The sequence below is a fragment of the Condylura cristata genome, unplaced genomic scaffold (genome assembly GCF_000260355.1).
Source record: "Condylura cristata isolate star-nosed mole 26May11 unplaced genomic scaffold, ConCri1.0 scaffold00004, whole genome shotgun sequence".
Lineage (NCBI taxonomy): Eukaryota > Metazoa > Chordata > Mammalia > Eulipotyphla > Talpidae > Condylura > Condylura cristata.
In genome coordinates, this window is record NW_004567105.1 from 38302034 (window position 1) to 38317674 (window position 15641).

General features: G+C 40.0%; 1 protein-coding gene across 2 annotated transcripts in view; it reads right to left on the reverse strand.

The window, feature by feature from the left end:
• Positions 1–15641, reverse strand: part of ANO6 (anoctamin 6) — a 179995-nt gene that overhangs the window by 79201 nt on the left and 85153 nt on the right. For both annotated transcript variants that reach the window (XM_012720473.1, XM_012720472.1), the window contains one exon: positions 1067–1195. In XM_012720473.1, coding sequence (XP_012575927.1) covers positions 1067–1195 — 129 coding nt within the window. The remainder of the gene's footprint in view (positions 1–1066; positions 1196–15641) is intronic.

Genomic DNA, 15641 nt, shown 5'->3' on the forward strand with positions numbered 1-15641 from the left:
AATGGGGTAGACAACAAATGAATATAAAGGACTGTGGAATTCAAGAAATGTTCTGGGTCTTTATTTATAAGTGTGGTGATGTTTTTGTGGTCAGAAATGTCATAGGGACTTAATTCTAGTTTACATCAATTATCCTTTGGTAAACTGGTTTCTTTAGACAGTGTTGCTGAGAGAGTCAGTTTTGTAGAATCCATCCATGACATTAAGTGAAGACTTACTATAAAGAATGAGGGAAGGATTTTCAAAACATGTAAAAGTGACATATGTCTATGTTCTCTTATCTCTCTCTCTCTCTACTGTCTTTACTGCACTTCAGGTTCCAGGGAGTGCTATAATCCTAGGCTATTAAATATCCTAATTCCTCCAAGAAAGGTAGCCCTCTAGCCTGAAAAAATTTAAAGTATAGGAAAGAGAGGGAGAAGCAGTCTGACTGGCATTGGAAAAAAGGAAAAGGTGGGAGGTGAAAGAATGGGAGACATCAAGAACACAGATCAATATTCAAGCCAAGAGTCTGAGCCATGGACCCACCACTTCTTAGACTGGAGCTGTGATCTGGGTAATCATTTTACCTATCAAAGTTGAGTCAACTGTGTTATCCATGATGGTATTGTAATAAAGCACACCTTCCAAATTATGAGAATTAATGACAAATTAAGCAGGTACAGAGTGAGGGCACACTGATACTTGTGATTACACCTGTTGTCTTTATTAATCATTAGCTTCCTTTCCCACCTACTTGTAAATAGTTAAGTGCGCTGTTATTGTTTATCTCTTCTACAAGATACAAGGTATAATTCCAACTTGTACAGATGAAAAAAGCAAGTCTGCCTTCAGCTATGAAACCAACTAGGTTCAGAGCCTGAGGAACTTTGTATTTCAAATTAAAAAAAGATTTTTTGGGGGGAGTTGCTGTTGACATGCCTTGAGGGAATGACGATGAGCTGAAAAACAGGAAGGTCTGTTTGGCATGTGATATTTCAAACACTTTATTGCTAACATTAAAACAGGACGTTCTTTTCAATTTGTGACATACGAAATAAGAAAGAAAAAAACATTAAAAACTTACCCTTTGTTTTTCATTTGTACCCTTTTTATTGGTCTCTTTTTTACTTTCATCTTCATACACTAGAACAAAGTCTATCCTTCGCTGGCCGTCATTGAAAAAGAGGGAGTCAGGTTTTCCATTAAACTCTTCCTGTGTGCAAGAGAAAGACATATTTCATGTCATTTTCCAATTTATAAATATTGATTTTCTACTTTTAATAGGTGTGCTGATGTTTTATAGAGAATGAGAATTACATCATGATCACTGTGAATGTCACAATGACAGTCTGTTCTTGGTTGAAAGAAGTTCCTGAATTGAACAGCTTGATAATGATTCTACAAATGAGTCTACAAATGCAAAATCAGTATCATCTATATGGCACAACCATCCACCTCAAGCAGCATAAGAATATCAAGACTGGAGGTGATCACAGTAAACAAAGAAGTCTCCTGAAAGTTCATCAAGCATTAGAGAAACCTAAGACAAAGCTCTCTTGAAAATCTCATCCTTTCAGTGTTTATCTTCTAACCTTTGCATCACTTTACATGACTTTTTTCTGGACCTTTCCACTTTATACTAGACATCATTGTATAACGTTAATCACCAGCAGATACATAGAAAGCTGTAACAGCCACTGACGTTTGCCCCCAAATCCACAAAAGATACCCCTCATTACTAGCAAACAATTTTAAAAACCAACAATGCCAAAATAAATGAGTCTTTAATTTATAACTTAAAAAGCCTTTTGGACTGAATATAAATAATGGCAGCACACAGAACTAATGCAATTTAAAATTATCTCTGTTTCCAAATGAATTTGCATAGAAATACTTTCATTTACTCTAAGGAAAAACTCCATTTGTATCCCTAGAGTTGTGGAGATGCTTATGCTAATTTTGCTGTTGTTTAAGAACCAAACTGCTTTTTAATTATTTAACATATTTAAATTTTTTAACACTATAGATGTATCACATTTTGTAGTCATTTGGTGGAATGATTCAATCAGGTGATGTGATTTATTCTCCTTAGCATTCAGTGTCAATACAAAAATACCTAATTTTGCTGCCACTTCCTTATTTCCTGCACCCATTTAGGAAGATGTATTCTTTTGCTGATATATAAAACCTGACACCTGTCATTCATTTCCTCTTTTCCACCATAGAGTATGCACAGGTTTATGAATACTATTCAAAGCTCCATTTCATCTAGCAGATTATTTACTGCTCCTGAAAAAATGCACATGGCTGATAAAACCTCACTCAGAACACTTTTCATCAGTCATACTTAACTAGGGATTCCAACCAGTGACCCTTGACTTAGCTCCTCCTCTTTCCTCCCAGGGCACTGAGAGGCCAGAAAACCAAACACATTCAGGAGGTAGGCTGATGCTACTAGGCAAGGATTTCATTTGCAAGTTCAGCTCTTTAAAGTCCATGTACTTTCCTGAAAAATATTTGAAGCTATTAACACTGCTTAGTCCTGTCACTTCATTTCCAGGTACAGAGTCCTTTAGGCTCCTTCAATAGCTCTTGCTTTCAGTGAAGAAGTTCCAGTTGATGACAACCAGGACAGTTGATTGGGGCAAATTTTGCAGGGAGAAAACTTCTTTCTCAGAATGACAAAGGGAGTCAAGCTCAGACTCTTGGCTGCCATTAAGACATCAAACAATTATACGAAATGTAGCTTGTGGGTCTGCCTGGGGGTTAAGTCTCAGCTCTATCACATGGATGGCCTGAGTTTGATTCCTGGCCAGGGAGCTGACCCACGTGGCACAGCAGACCTCTCCTATCTCACCCACTGCTCCTCTCATCAGTGGATTTCAGTGGATCCCCTTTTCTGCTACCCACTCTGTCTCTGATGAATCCTTTCATCTCCCCGCTCCTGGCCTGCACTCCAGTTCTTTTACACAAAAATGAATAAATTAAATTTAAAAAAAAGATAAAATGCTCTTGGTGGCACCTTTCTTTTTTAAAAAACTTTTAAAGATTTCAAGATGAAAAAAATGCACAAAATGATGTAAAAATAAACTTTTATATAAATTTTTTTTAAAGATTTATTTATGTATGCAGACAGAACTGGGATACAAGCCAGAAGTGTAGGGGAGGTGAGAGGATTCACCAGAGACAGAGGGGGGAGCAGTTCAGGCAGATAGACGAAGTACACTGCTGAGGGGAGCAGCGGGTGGACCATGAGAGGTCTGCCGCGCCATGTGGGTCACCTGCCCGCAGGGATCAAACTGGCACTGAAGCGGCTGTGCTTGCTTACAGTGTTATGCTTCAACCGGTTGCCCCAGTTAGGACCCCTCTTGGTAGCACCTTTCAACAGAAAGCCTCTGGCAACAGTAAGGAGCTCACTGAAGCTACGTTCTGAAAAACGGGGCTGAAAAGGGCAGCCACCTCCATCCCGTGCTCCAGATGCTTCATCACCCGTGGCCAGGGTCCACCACACAGCTTGACACTCATCTCCCAGGTAATCCAGTTACTCACTCAGCTCCCATGGGCAGAAGAACAAGACCCTGGCAGAATGAAGCCCCACTGACTTGACAGCGGTTGTTAGTGCCGAGAAGCTAGGTCAACTCTAGTATTCACAGAAGGCAAAGCCAGGAAAAGGAGCCCTAGGGCTCTGCTGCTGTGAAGACAAGTCCCTCAGTCCCCATCTCCCCACCCCACACCACCATGCTTTCTCAGAAGACATTCCCCTAGGCCACTGGGAAGAGGACGAAGTAAAACACCGAGATGGAAAAGATGGCAACAATGATGGGACCTGACCTAAATAGAAGACTAATTTATGAATAAAACTGCTGGTTTTTCTTTATCTAAAGCAAGATTTCTCAGTACCAAGTTCTACAACAGGCCTAACTCACCCAACAAGACCGTGAAATGACAGGAAACTGAAAAACAGTATTCTGTGAAGTTCTATAATATGAAATTGAGTCATTAATTATTTCTCAGGATAAATACAGGTAAAATCATCTTGAAATGGTTGGTTATTCAGAGATGGATTCTTCAGTCCTGAACTCTGAGTCTTCTCTCGGAGTCACTCAAAATGGGATTGTTAGTCTTTTCTACTGAGTCAAAAGACTCCAAGATAAAGTACAGAGGGAAAAAAAAAAAGATACCCAAGTGTCCCTGCTTGTGCAACTTAAATTTAAAAACAGTTAAAGAGAAAGCTTAAAGCATATCAGGCCCAATCCTTTTAGAGATTAGCACTCACACATGGTTACCAATTTTCCCACTAGGAAATTCAATTAATTAAACCAATTTTTACATTCATCACGGTAATTTACTAATGGTTACCCCGAGGGTCTTGGGGAAATGTTTTTAAGACCAAGGAAGCAAGCAGAGTCTCCAGTTATTCATACTTCTTTCTCTCTGGAGAGGATATCAGCACATTTCTAATTCAAGTTCTCAGTCTGGAGCAAAGCTTTGCCCTCTGTGGCCTAAGGACACCACGTTCCCTAATTGAGTATTCATGATCTCATACTGTACGAAAAGTTAAAGGCTGCAGTAATTTAAAAATTATGTATATTCATTACATATTGTTATATCAAAATAAATAAGAATACCACCAATGATCACAAATTAATGACCTGAGTGCCTTGTCCTTGATTCCAGCTTTGTTAGCTTTGTGTGGATATGTGTGTGTGTGTGTGCGCGTGTGTGTGTAGAAGAACTGGGGTGCAGGCCCAGTGTAGGGGTGAGAGGACTTCCCAGAGAGGGAATGGGAGCAGAACAGCTGGTTCTACTGAAGTTCACTGCTGAGAGGAGCAGTGGATGAGACAGGAAAGGTCTGCCGTGCCATGTGGGTCACCCCCTGACCGGGGATCAGTCTCAGGCCACAGTGGTGACAACATTGAGACTCAACCTCTAGCCCACCAGGGAAGCCCTGGTTCCTGCTTTGCCAGTTTATACTTCAGGTGAAAAGGAGATAGATGTGGTCTGAGCAGGAGAGAGATGAGAAATAAGGGCTATTGCACAGAGGGATATAGTCAAGAATGAGAGGGGAGATCAGGTACCATGGACACAAATAATGTTTCCAGGCCTCCTTCCTCTCAGCTGGCTTCTCTTCTTTTATGTGTGGGGTAATTACTTCAACAAGAGTCCAACAGGCTTCATTAGCAAATCAGGACAAAAATGCAAAAAATAAATAAATTAAAAAATAAATCATTCTGTTTGGTGCTTTCACACTAGAGTTTTGAGTTCGAGAACATGGTTTGTGCACTGACTAGGAAGTACACGTGATGACCAATGTTTTCCCCAGGGGCAGAGGAAACCATACTGCAGGGCAAAAGGTTGGGAAAAATGTCCCATTGGACAGAAATACAAGCCCAAAGATGAGCATTTTCTGATAGCCACTTGGTTGGACATGTTCTTACAGGTTGTAATAAGTAAGGAAGTGGCTTCTGGAATATGATACTTCAGGTCAAATGATGATGATGTCATGGGGAGGCAGTGGATGAACTGTCTGAGTATAAATGTTCTATGGCATCTACAATGGTTACAGTTCAGTAGCCCCTCTTACATATGCACCCTCCTACAATTACTGGCGCCAGCCTTAGGTGAGTCCATGAAATATTGGGTTGTAGAAAAGTCATGACACATTTTTTCAAAGCTATGCAACCTTACATTAATTTCCCAAGTACCTACAAAATGAAGTCTCAACTGACCCTGAAAAACCAATATTGGAATTAGTATCTTATAACAAAAGACATCTATTGAGTCTAAAATGCTGAATTTAAATATCTGTCCAAAAATTGGTTAAAAAGTAGACTAGGTTTTGCTCCAACTTTAAGGGTGTAAGGGAGTAGGAAACTTGTCTTGATCAGCATTTTATTTGATGGCATGTCCAGAACTTCCAAATATTCTATTCTTGCCCTATAAGGTTGTCATTTACTATTGGAGAGAATTCAAGGTTTACTTGGGTTAATAATCTTGACCTTTATAGAAAGCAGGATTCAAGAAAGGTTTATAATCTAACATTAATAGTTAAGGAATTACACAATTTGAAGCAATATCGTCACATTCTCATAGTTAATTTAGAGAAGCATTGATATGTGAATGTAATGCTCTGCCGTCTTCAAGGCTAGTAAACCAAGCCCTAATAATGAGAGCTAGAGGAAGCCTGTTATACTGTTGATAAGAATGTAAACTGGTGCAGTCATTCTGGAAAACAGTCTAGACTTACTTTAAAGAACTAAAAATGGAAACACCATAAGATCCAACAATCCTACCCTTGGGCATCTATCCAAAGAACCTATCATCATCAATCCACAAAATGCTCTACAATGCTCACTGCATTATTCAAAATGGCCAGGACATTCTATCCTAAGTGTCCATGATAGAAACTGGAGCAAGAAGTTGTGGTCTATCCATGTAATGGAATACTACGTATTAATAAGGAAAGATGAAATGTTGCCATGTACAGCAAAGTGGAAGAAGTTGGAGGAAATATGTTTAATAAAGCAAGTCAAAATTACAAAGATCAATATTGGACATTTGTATAGCAAATGATTCAAAAAGCAAAATATCTATAAAAACCCTCTAGAGGACACTAGGGCCTCCCTAGTGACCCTGGGGTTAAGTCTCAGTGCTATCAACCCTGCTGAGTTCGGTCCCCAGACAGGGAGCTAACCCAAATAGGGCACAGCAGACTTCTCCTGTCTTGCCCACTGCTCCCATTAGCTGTATATTTCAGTCAACCTTCCTGTTCTGCTCCCCACTTTGTCTCTGGGGAATCTTCTCACCTCTCACACCTCTGGCCCATGTCCCAGTTCTTCTACACAATACAGCAAACAAAAACCAGTGGACATGAATAAATGACAGTAGTTTCTAAAGTTCAAAGGGAGGGGGAAAGGGATTAAAGGGGTATAACGGAAGGTGGCGGGGAAAATTTTTGAAAAATTAGCAATAAAAAAATAGTGATTCTAAGAACAAAACAGAAAAACAAACTTCAGTTGTTGCAAAGAACTAAAACGAAAACCCTATTATACTGTTCTACTTCCCAGTAAACCCTAAATTCATATACAATAGCAAGTTCAAGAGAAAAAGACACTTAAAAGCCTTTAGATCTCACAGAATATGGGATGTAACAATAGTTTATTTGCATGTCATGCAATTATGAATGAGCTGAATCTTGAAGACTTTTCCCTAGCTGTGACAGAGTTCAGGCAAAGCTGAGGTTTACGTATTCTTGGGACTTTTTCCTTCATAGAATTATGCAAAATTACTATAAAGATAGAAGAAACTGGGTCAAATTCTGTTTCTTTTATTTAAATCCCTTCCTTCCCAGCTTCTAAGAAAACATATGACAGTAAGAGAGAGCAAAATGTAAAGGAAAATGCCAAGAATTGCAGGTGCAGAAAACTGAATGCCAAAGACCGGAAATGGAGTGGAGAAAAGAGCACACTAGCAACAGGAATAAGGAGAGGGACACAGGCACGCAGGGGCCGCCCAGGAAGTGCTCAATGACATGTGTTGGGAGGAATGAGCCAGCATGCTTCAAAGGGATGTCATCATCCAAGGTTTTGACAGCAAAGGAGCTGTCCAAGGTGGCATATGTACCCTAGTCCATGGGTCAGGATACTCCAAGAACATCCTGGTGGTGATGCTGTGAGGACCAAGATGCACTCAGGAATGAGCCAGACTAGACTAGTTTTTATACAAATCACAATCTTTGTCCCTACTCTGTCAAATACACACTAACTCACAGAGGCCAGGAGCCAGGTCTTCTCACCTTGAGTTCTCTTCTGAGCCTTTGACTTTTTCTCATTTTTCTAGAATAAAATGAGTTCTTTCTAGAATAAAATGAGCTCTCACCCTCCCCACCACAATGGTAAAAGTAATATATACTCAATACAAAAAAAAATTCTGAAGATAAAGAAATGTATAAATAAATAGAAGCCATGTTAGTTTCATCCCCCAGAGCTAAGCGGAGCTTAATATTCTGGAGTATATCTTTTCAGGGTTACACACACACATGCACTAACCAACTGGCACTGTGCAATCCATGCTGGTTTATAAACATTCATCACAGACGTTTTTCTAGCTTGATAGAAAGCCTTGCTTCATCATGTTTAATAGCTGCAATATAATTTAGTTAAACGGTTCCTCTACTGATGAACACATAAGTTATTTCCAATTTGTTGCTGTTATAAACATTGCATCAATGGCAGCCTCGTGCATATGGATCTGGGTACGTGCTCAATGACTATTTCCTTAGGCTAAATCCTAGAAGCAGATTTTAACTGGTGTGTCCTTTTAAGAAGCTTTGGCTATACAAGCCATGGAACTGTCATCCAAACTATTGATGAAAATAAGCACTTCCACTGCAGAGTACAAAAAGCACCTATTAGATTAGATTTCAATCTTTCTCTTTTCATGGGAAAATCAAATCACTTTCTTTTTTTGGGGGGGGCACATTTTAACCAGAGAGTGCTAGCAATTTTGTAAGTATTGCCTGGGTGAATTACTGCTTTTGTGAAATGTCCATTACTATTATTGCCCTATCTGAACTATCTTATTATTTGCAATAGTTTCTCTTGGATTTTACTGATGTAAGCCTGCAGACCACACCAGCACATGGGGCAACATGGATGGCACAGTAGACAAGTCCCGAAGGGTGACCTGGGAGAGGGACAAATGGCTACAGGCACTGACAGTCAGCCTGGGGTTCAGTGATGTTGACACAATTTCTGAAACATGTAACCTGAGTGTGTCAAGCTAGTTTCTGAAGATCACCCCTCCCCTTGCTTCTGAACTTTTCTTTAGAATATCCAAACCACCTGTGTGCTACCAAGTAATAGTGACATATTTTGAGACTCCTATTTCTTCAGAGCTAAAAATATTTAGTTCACAAGTGATTACTGCTGCAAGGCAAAAATGTATACAGAAATTCTTACAAGAACAAATCTTGCTGTTTTATATGGTAAATGAATATAACTAGTTTCTGAAATAACTGAACTTGTATTTTTAGTTATTTCTCCTCAAGAAGTCCACTTTCAAGTATCTTTATACTGGGCCATGAAAATGTTCCCCCCCCCCTTTTTTTTTTTTTTTTTTTGCTATCCATGCAAGGTAATGTTCACAGTCTGACAGCCTCCTAATTTGGCATATGCCTTTGCCTCTGTTTCCCTTTGTGTTAAAATTAAACTCTAGAGTTCTATTATTAGAATATCACATTTCAGATGCTGGGTGAGGCTGAACGCACATGCCTCAAACATAATTATCTTTAAATATTTCCCCCAGCCCATGCCAAGGAAGGCACAGTTTTATCAAACAGAATTCTCATATGATTTAAAATTTTTATATTCTTAAAATTTCTAAACTAAGTTGGAGGAAATATGAAAACAGAACTTTGAAATGACCTTTAAAATAAAAATTTCCTTAAAAGGCATTGAGTCACTCCTGTGGCTGGAAGAGGCTGAGTGAGGAATGACTCGGAAGCTTTTCCTTAAATGTACAGTTAAGAGTTGGGGTTAGCATTTTCATTAGCCTGTCTTCAAAGAATATATATATATATATATATTTGCCATCTTATTTTCTCCAAACTTTCCACCATTCTAAAAGCGCAGGTTAGCCTTTTTAAAGGAAGGTGTTCTGCAGAAAGGAGGGAATCATCAAGGAAAAAAAAAAAGAAAAGTAGAAAAATATGAAAACACCGATGGTGGTTGCCATAGTCTCCTTCTCTGGAAGACGCCAAGCTCATCTGTTTGCACTGTTCTCAACTAGGGGTGGTGACAGCAGAAGCAAAAGTAGGGGTGACAATGTGCTGTAAGATACTCCCAATGAGGTCTTTGAAATGATATAGTGATAGATATGATCACACAGGACAGGTGGAAAAGAAGACATTTGTGAGAATGATTCTCCTTCCAGAGTCCACCTCTTAAGGGATTCGACTTCCTGAATCTTGCTTTACTCTGCTTTAATATCCTATCACATCCATCTGTTTACCCAACACATTTCTGAACTGCTCAGAATTTAGTCCATACTACCTCCTGAGGAAGAATGTTCTATAGGTTTGCACCTAGCAAGACAGTTGTCCTAAATTACTTTTCTGGACCTTTAAGAAATAGCTCCCCTAGAAAAGATCATGCTTAGTGAAATAAGCCAGAAAGAAAAGGAATAATACCGGACGGTTTCACTCATAGCCGGAGTATAAGGGACCAGGGAAGAAAGTAGTAATAATAATGCACAATTATCTACCAGGGACATTTTATGGGGTAGAGCGGGGATTGGGATCAAAAACAGTGGGAGAGGGGAGTGCACTGGACTATGGTGATGGGAAGCCCACAGGGATTACAACTGAGATGGAAAGAGGCACAAAATGATATTAAAAATAAATTACTATATTATTTTTAAATTAAAAAAATTAACTGGGAAAAAAAATAGCTCCCATCTTACATTCCAGAATCAGATGAAACCAAAATAACATTGTGACAATAAGATTCTTGACTTAGTTGACTCTCATAATCATCCATCTCCCCTGTAAGATCTTGAGGTTAACGAACAATCATTTTAAGTGACTTCCTTACTGCAGGCTCCCTTCCACTAACCCTTTTGTTCCTCTTAGTCAACCACATTTCAACTGTCTTTGGCATATCTATTTTTAGTTTCTGGAAAATAGCTGATTTCAACACAAATATTTACCAGTGATTCCCACTCACCAAACACTTTGCTGTGATGTGTCCTCACCCTTTGCTTAGTCACCTGCTACCCAGGTTACTAGTCCCTGCAACTTTATGTTTTTGAGTGGAGAAACCACCTCGCAAATGATTATCATCTGAGAACGAACAGAAGAGGGAGTTAGAAGCTGGAGACAGATAAGGCACAGCAGAGGGAGTAACCAAGGTGACAAATCTTAAGCTCTTAACTAGGTTCCCTTGTCATTCTTCTTCTGCAGAGCCCCTTGGTGTTATAATCCATCACTCCTGGAGAACTCTCCATGCTTCACAGGAGGTTTCCATTTTCAGTCTGAGAAGTGCCTTGAGTTATTTTTAGCTTTCCAGTTACACCAAAGTCCAATCATCCAGTGTAACTCCCTCGTCAGACTGTGATTCCCCCATGTTCCCCTTGGCCATGATCTCATGCTAGTTCTCTGAGAATTGATGTTTGCAACCCCATTTGCAGCTGAAGGAAGAAAAACAAACCTACCAACCAGAACGCAAAGGATTCAGACAATCCTTACCAGCTGGTCAATGTTGTATAGAGGTAATACTTTCTCTCCTCTAACTCAAGAAGCAGTTTAGAAGAATGGCTATTCTTTATGGCGTAAAAACAAGGGTGGAAAGACATTACTACAACAAAGTAAGAAACTACATGACTCATCTTAAAATAATGATACAAAAATGTCTTAAACTAACTACGGATAATAAAGAACACCTTACAAAGTCCTCCTCCCATAAATTACTAGAATTTTCAAAAAGGAAAGTGCTCTGAGAAAAAGAGTTGTCGAACTTTAGGCCAGTGTTAAAAAGGCCACTTTTACCTTTTAGTGCTCAAAATTTTCTCGAATGTAGGCCTTTTTGATATATTAAAGAAAGGATATTGGACATGATTTAGCTAAAATGATGTCATTGGTAAAAATGAAGACAGTCCAAGAAAAGACTGTGGGCTCTGGTAACTGGCAGAGCTGGGTTTTAATCACACTTTGCCATGTACAACTAGTCAGATGCCTTATGTATATTTAACTCCTTCAAACCAAATTTATGCATCTGTAAAAAGGGAGAAATCCTAGAAAGAAATGCAAAACTACTATGAAGATTAAGTGAATTGACGGATGTAAAGCCTCATCCCAGAGACCTGGAACATTCTAGTAGTTCAACCAGAGCTGCTGGTGGTCTCCCCTGTAATGTAATGTGGACAGTTCTTGCTGATAACTAGCTTACTGGGTGCATTCACATACTTTATTTATTTTTGTGTGGAAGAACTGGGGTGTAAGCCAGAGGTGCGGGGGTTGAGGGGGATGAGAGGATTCACCAAAGACAGACTGGGGAGTAGAACAGGCAGATCTACTGAAACACCATTGCGGAGGGATTTCAGGCTAGACAGAAGAGGTTTTCTGGGCCCTATGTGTGTGAGCTCCTGGCTGGGAACTGAACTCAGGCCATAGCAGTGACAGCACTGAAACGAACCACTAGGCCCGCACGGACATACTTCATACTCACTAGGAACTTCCATTTGCACCTTGCTTTTTCTCTCTGCCATTGCTCAGACACACTCTGAGGTGTCAACTATTTAAACAGGTATTCTGCTGCCCTTTGCTGCTTCTCACTGCTTGGAGGTGGGCAACTGGATTAACACAACAGAATTTGTCCAATTCTTTGAAATTAAGCTTTGGTTTTAAACATCAGATCGCATTTCCTTCAGGTTCTGAATAAAAAGTGTTTGAAAAGAGGGCCTCAACCCAGAAATGAATAAAATAAGTTCTGGCTAAATATATTATCATTAAACTGTATTCTTCCTTTTCCCTGAAGAGTCTGGTGACATTCAACACAGAATAGAATGAACAGTATGATTAATGGATTATAAACATAGGTGGAGATGCAGGACCAGAGAAAGTAGAAGATAATGTACCAGCCACTGGGACCACTGTCATTATTGACACTTGGCACCAAACCTGGAAGCAGCACGGGGTAAAAGGAAAATGTGTTCAATGAGTTCCTGCTATCAGATAAATGGAGGCCCTCTGATTTGCAGGGGTGGGGAAGAGTCTCTTGTGAGAGCTTATACAGAAACAATAAGTTTCTGTTCATTTCCCTAACAACGTCCTTGGCAAGGAATTGAGGTGGTAAAGCAGAATCCACTATTAATCTCTGACATGTTCCCTCTTTACTTATTATTGTTTTACCTTTGAAGCAGTTGGCCCACATTTCACTCTGCTTCGATGACTGCTGTCATGGCAGTCTGTACACTTAACCTGGGTTACAGTTAATAGCCCAGTCGGTCTCCTAGGACGAGGACACAGCTGCCCTGTTTGCCAGTTCACTTCATAAACTGCCTCCAGCGAGGTGTTTTTAACCAACATGTTCACTACAGAAGGATTAAAAAAGCTTTTGTTATCCCCAGGAACCCCAATGAAAGTACAGAGTTTTCAGATGGGTGTTCAAGAGCCCTTATATAGAGCCTACATTTTACTAACTACCACTCTCTGTCCCTAACTCTCCAGTCTGACCACCCTTTCCTAAGAGCCTCTGATGGGGTGATGCTGTCTCACCTTTCTCTGCTCATAAGACTTCCTTCCAGAACTCTTTCCTCTCTTCTTCCCACCTCACCAGATCTAATTCTTCAAGTTTCAACTTAGTTCTCTTGTGGCATCTTCCTTACAACAGGAGTTCAGGTCCCTTTCTCCCTCACTATACTATGTCAGTGCCAACGATGTGTGCATTTCTGAGACCCTGTCTTGTAAGGGGCTTGTGAGGTCACAACCATTTTTATAATAATGTTATGAGGCTATTTTCTTTCTCATTGTGTTAACATATTCCAGGACAGTGCAAAAAACCAATGGTCAGGGTCTCTCTGGTGGCCTAGCAGTTAAGACCCAGCATGGGCCTGAGTAAGGTCCCTGGCCAGGGAGCTGACCCACACAGGGCACAGCAGACCTCTCCTATCTCACCCTCTGCTCCCCTTAGCAGTGAATGTCAGTAGATCTACCTGTTCTGCTCCTCATGTTGTCTCTGGGGAATCCTCTCACTCCTCCCCTTAACACCCCCCCACACATACACACACATACCTCCAGCCTATACCCTTATTCTACCCAAAAATTAAAACAAAAATCAATGGTTGGTAAAGCTGGCAGCATCTTGGCAAAGCTTAGCAGTGGCTAAAGCCCACACTAGTGAGCATGGTTTCATCAACATCATGTACAACAGTGGAAAAAAAGGCACTCAAAATGTTAAATGTTAAAGGGATTCTTAAACATGTTCTTGTTAAAGCGATTACAATCAATGACTTAATTAAATCTTAACAGTTGAGTACAAGGCCTTTTTCTTGGTGTGTGTGTGTGTAGAACTGGGATATAGGCTAGAGGTGCAGTGGAGTGAGAGGACTCACCAGACACAGAATAAGGAGCAAAACAGGCAGGTCCACTGAAATCTACTGCAGCAGGGAGGCAGAAGTCTGCTGTGCCATGTGGGTCAATCCCCTGGCTGGGGGTCCATCTCAGACCATAGTGGTGACAAGTGCTGAGACTCAACCCTTAGGCAACAAGAGAAGCCCTTTTCAATAAATCGATGTAAAGAAACAGCAGTACCCATCGGCACTTCTGCTAATACACTGACGTCTGACAGTCGTTTTGACAAAAAGTGCAATTTTGAATGGTGCACTGAAATAGGCATTTTTTTCCCCACCACTTTTACTTGACACATGACTGACATAAAATTCAGCAATCCAGATTTAAGTATTATGCTGATATTTTCCCCCAAATGAACAAAGTGAAACTGTCAAATCAAGCAGAACAACTGACAATGTTTATTGCTAAAGATAAAATACAAGCTTCAAGTAAGTATACAGGTTTAGGACAACGTAGATGTGTACTGTGAACTTGTCAGCTGCCCAATATTCCATGGCTTTTCTGATGAGATTGGAAATATGTTAACAGATGTAGTTTTGCTCATATAACATAATGAAATGGGCCAACATTCCCTTAACTCAGTGAACCAATATTTTCTCAATGTTCTTTGCATGGTGACAAAAATCAAGCATGGATAAAGATCTGTTCAAAAATACAAGATAGGTTTTTAATGTAATTAAAAAAAGTTCATTGATGTGGTTTCATATTCCAGATTGCAACCAACTTTTAAATTACCACTTGTTAAGTTTTAATGGGTTATTAAAGAAATATAGCCACAATTACCTAAAAGACCTTGAAGCACTTTTTTTTTTTGGGAATATGAAAGGGTGATCTATATAGCATCTCAATCAACGTAACATATTGCAATTTTTAATTAGAGAAGCAAATCTAAAAATCTAGCTGTCTTATCTCAGAAAGAACATTAAAGTACATGAACTGTCACCACCATTTTATTTTTTGTTTTATAGTTATTTGATAAAATGTGTGTGTTAGGTGATTGGTCCCCACTGGCAAGTTGGCTTCTGCACGGTAGCCTCAATCCCCTGAAGGACCGACACAAGCACAACACTACCCTGAAAAACTCACACCACACCCCACCGCGATGCCCAGACAGAAGAGGACCCGACTAACTTACGCCCCCCACCCCACGCTAGAATGACGCCTGCGCGGTGCACCCCAGCAAGCAAGGGCATAAGCGGTGCCTGAAAGAACCCTGTTGTAAGACCGGAGGCAGAGGAGGACTGTATACAGGGGGCTGGGGGCAGGCACGCAACGCCCCCTGGCTGCTCAACATTTCATTCTGTCTCTAATAAATAAACTTCACTTTTTCACTTTTTGTTTCTGCTACTGCTAAAAAAAAAAAAAGTGTATGTTAATGTGTACTGCATTTATTACTGGCTAAGTTTAAATGAATACATATTTTTGCTTTTCAGTTTTTTTTTTTAAGATTTATTTATTTGTACATACAGAACTGGGGTACAGGCCAGAAGCTCAGGGGAGGCGAGAGGCTTCACCAGAGACAGAGTGGGGA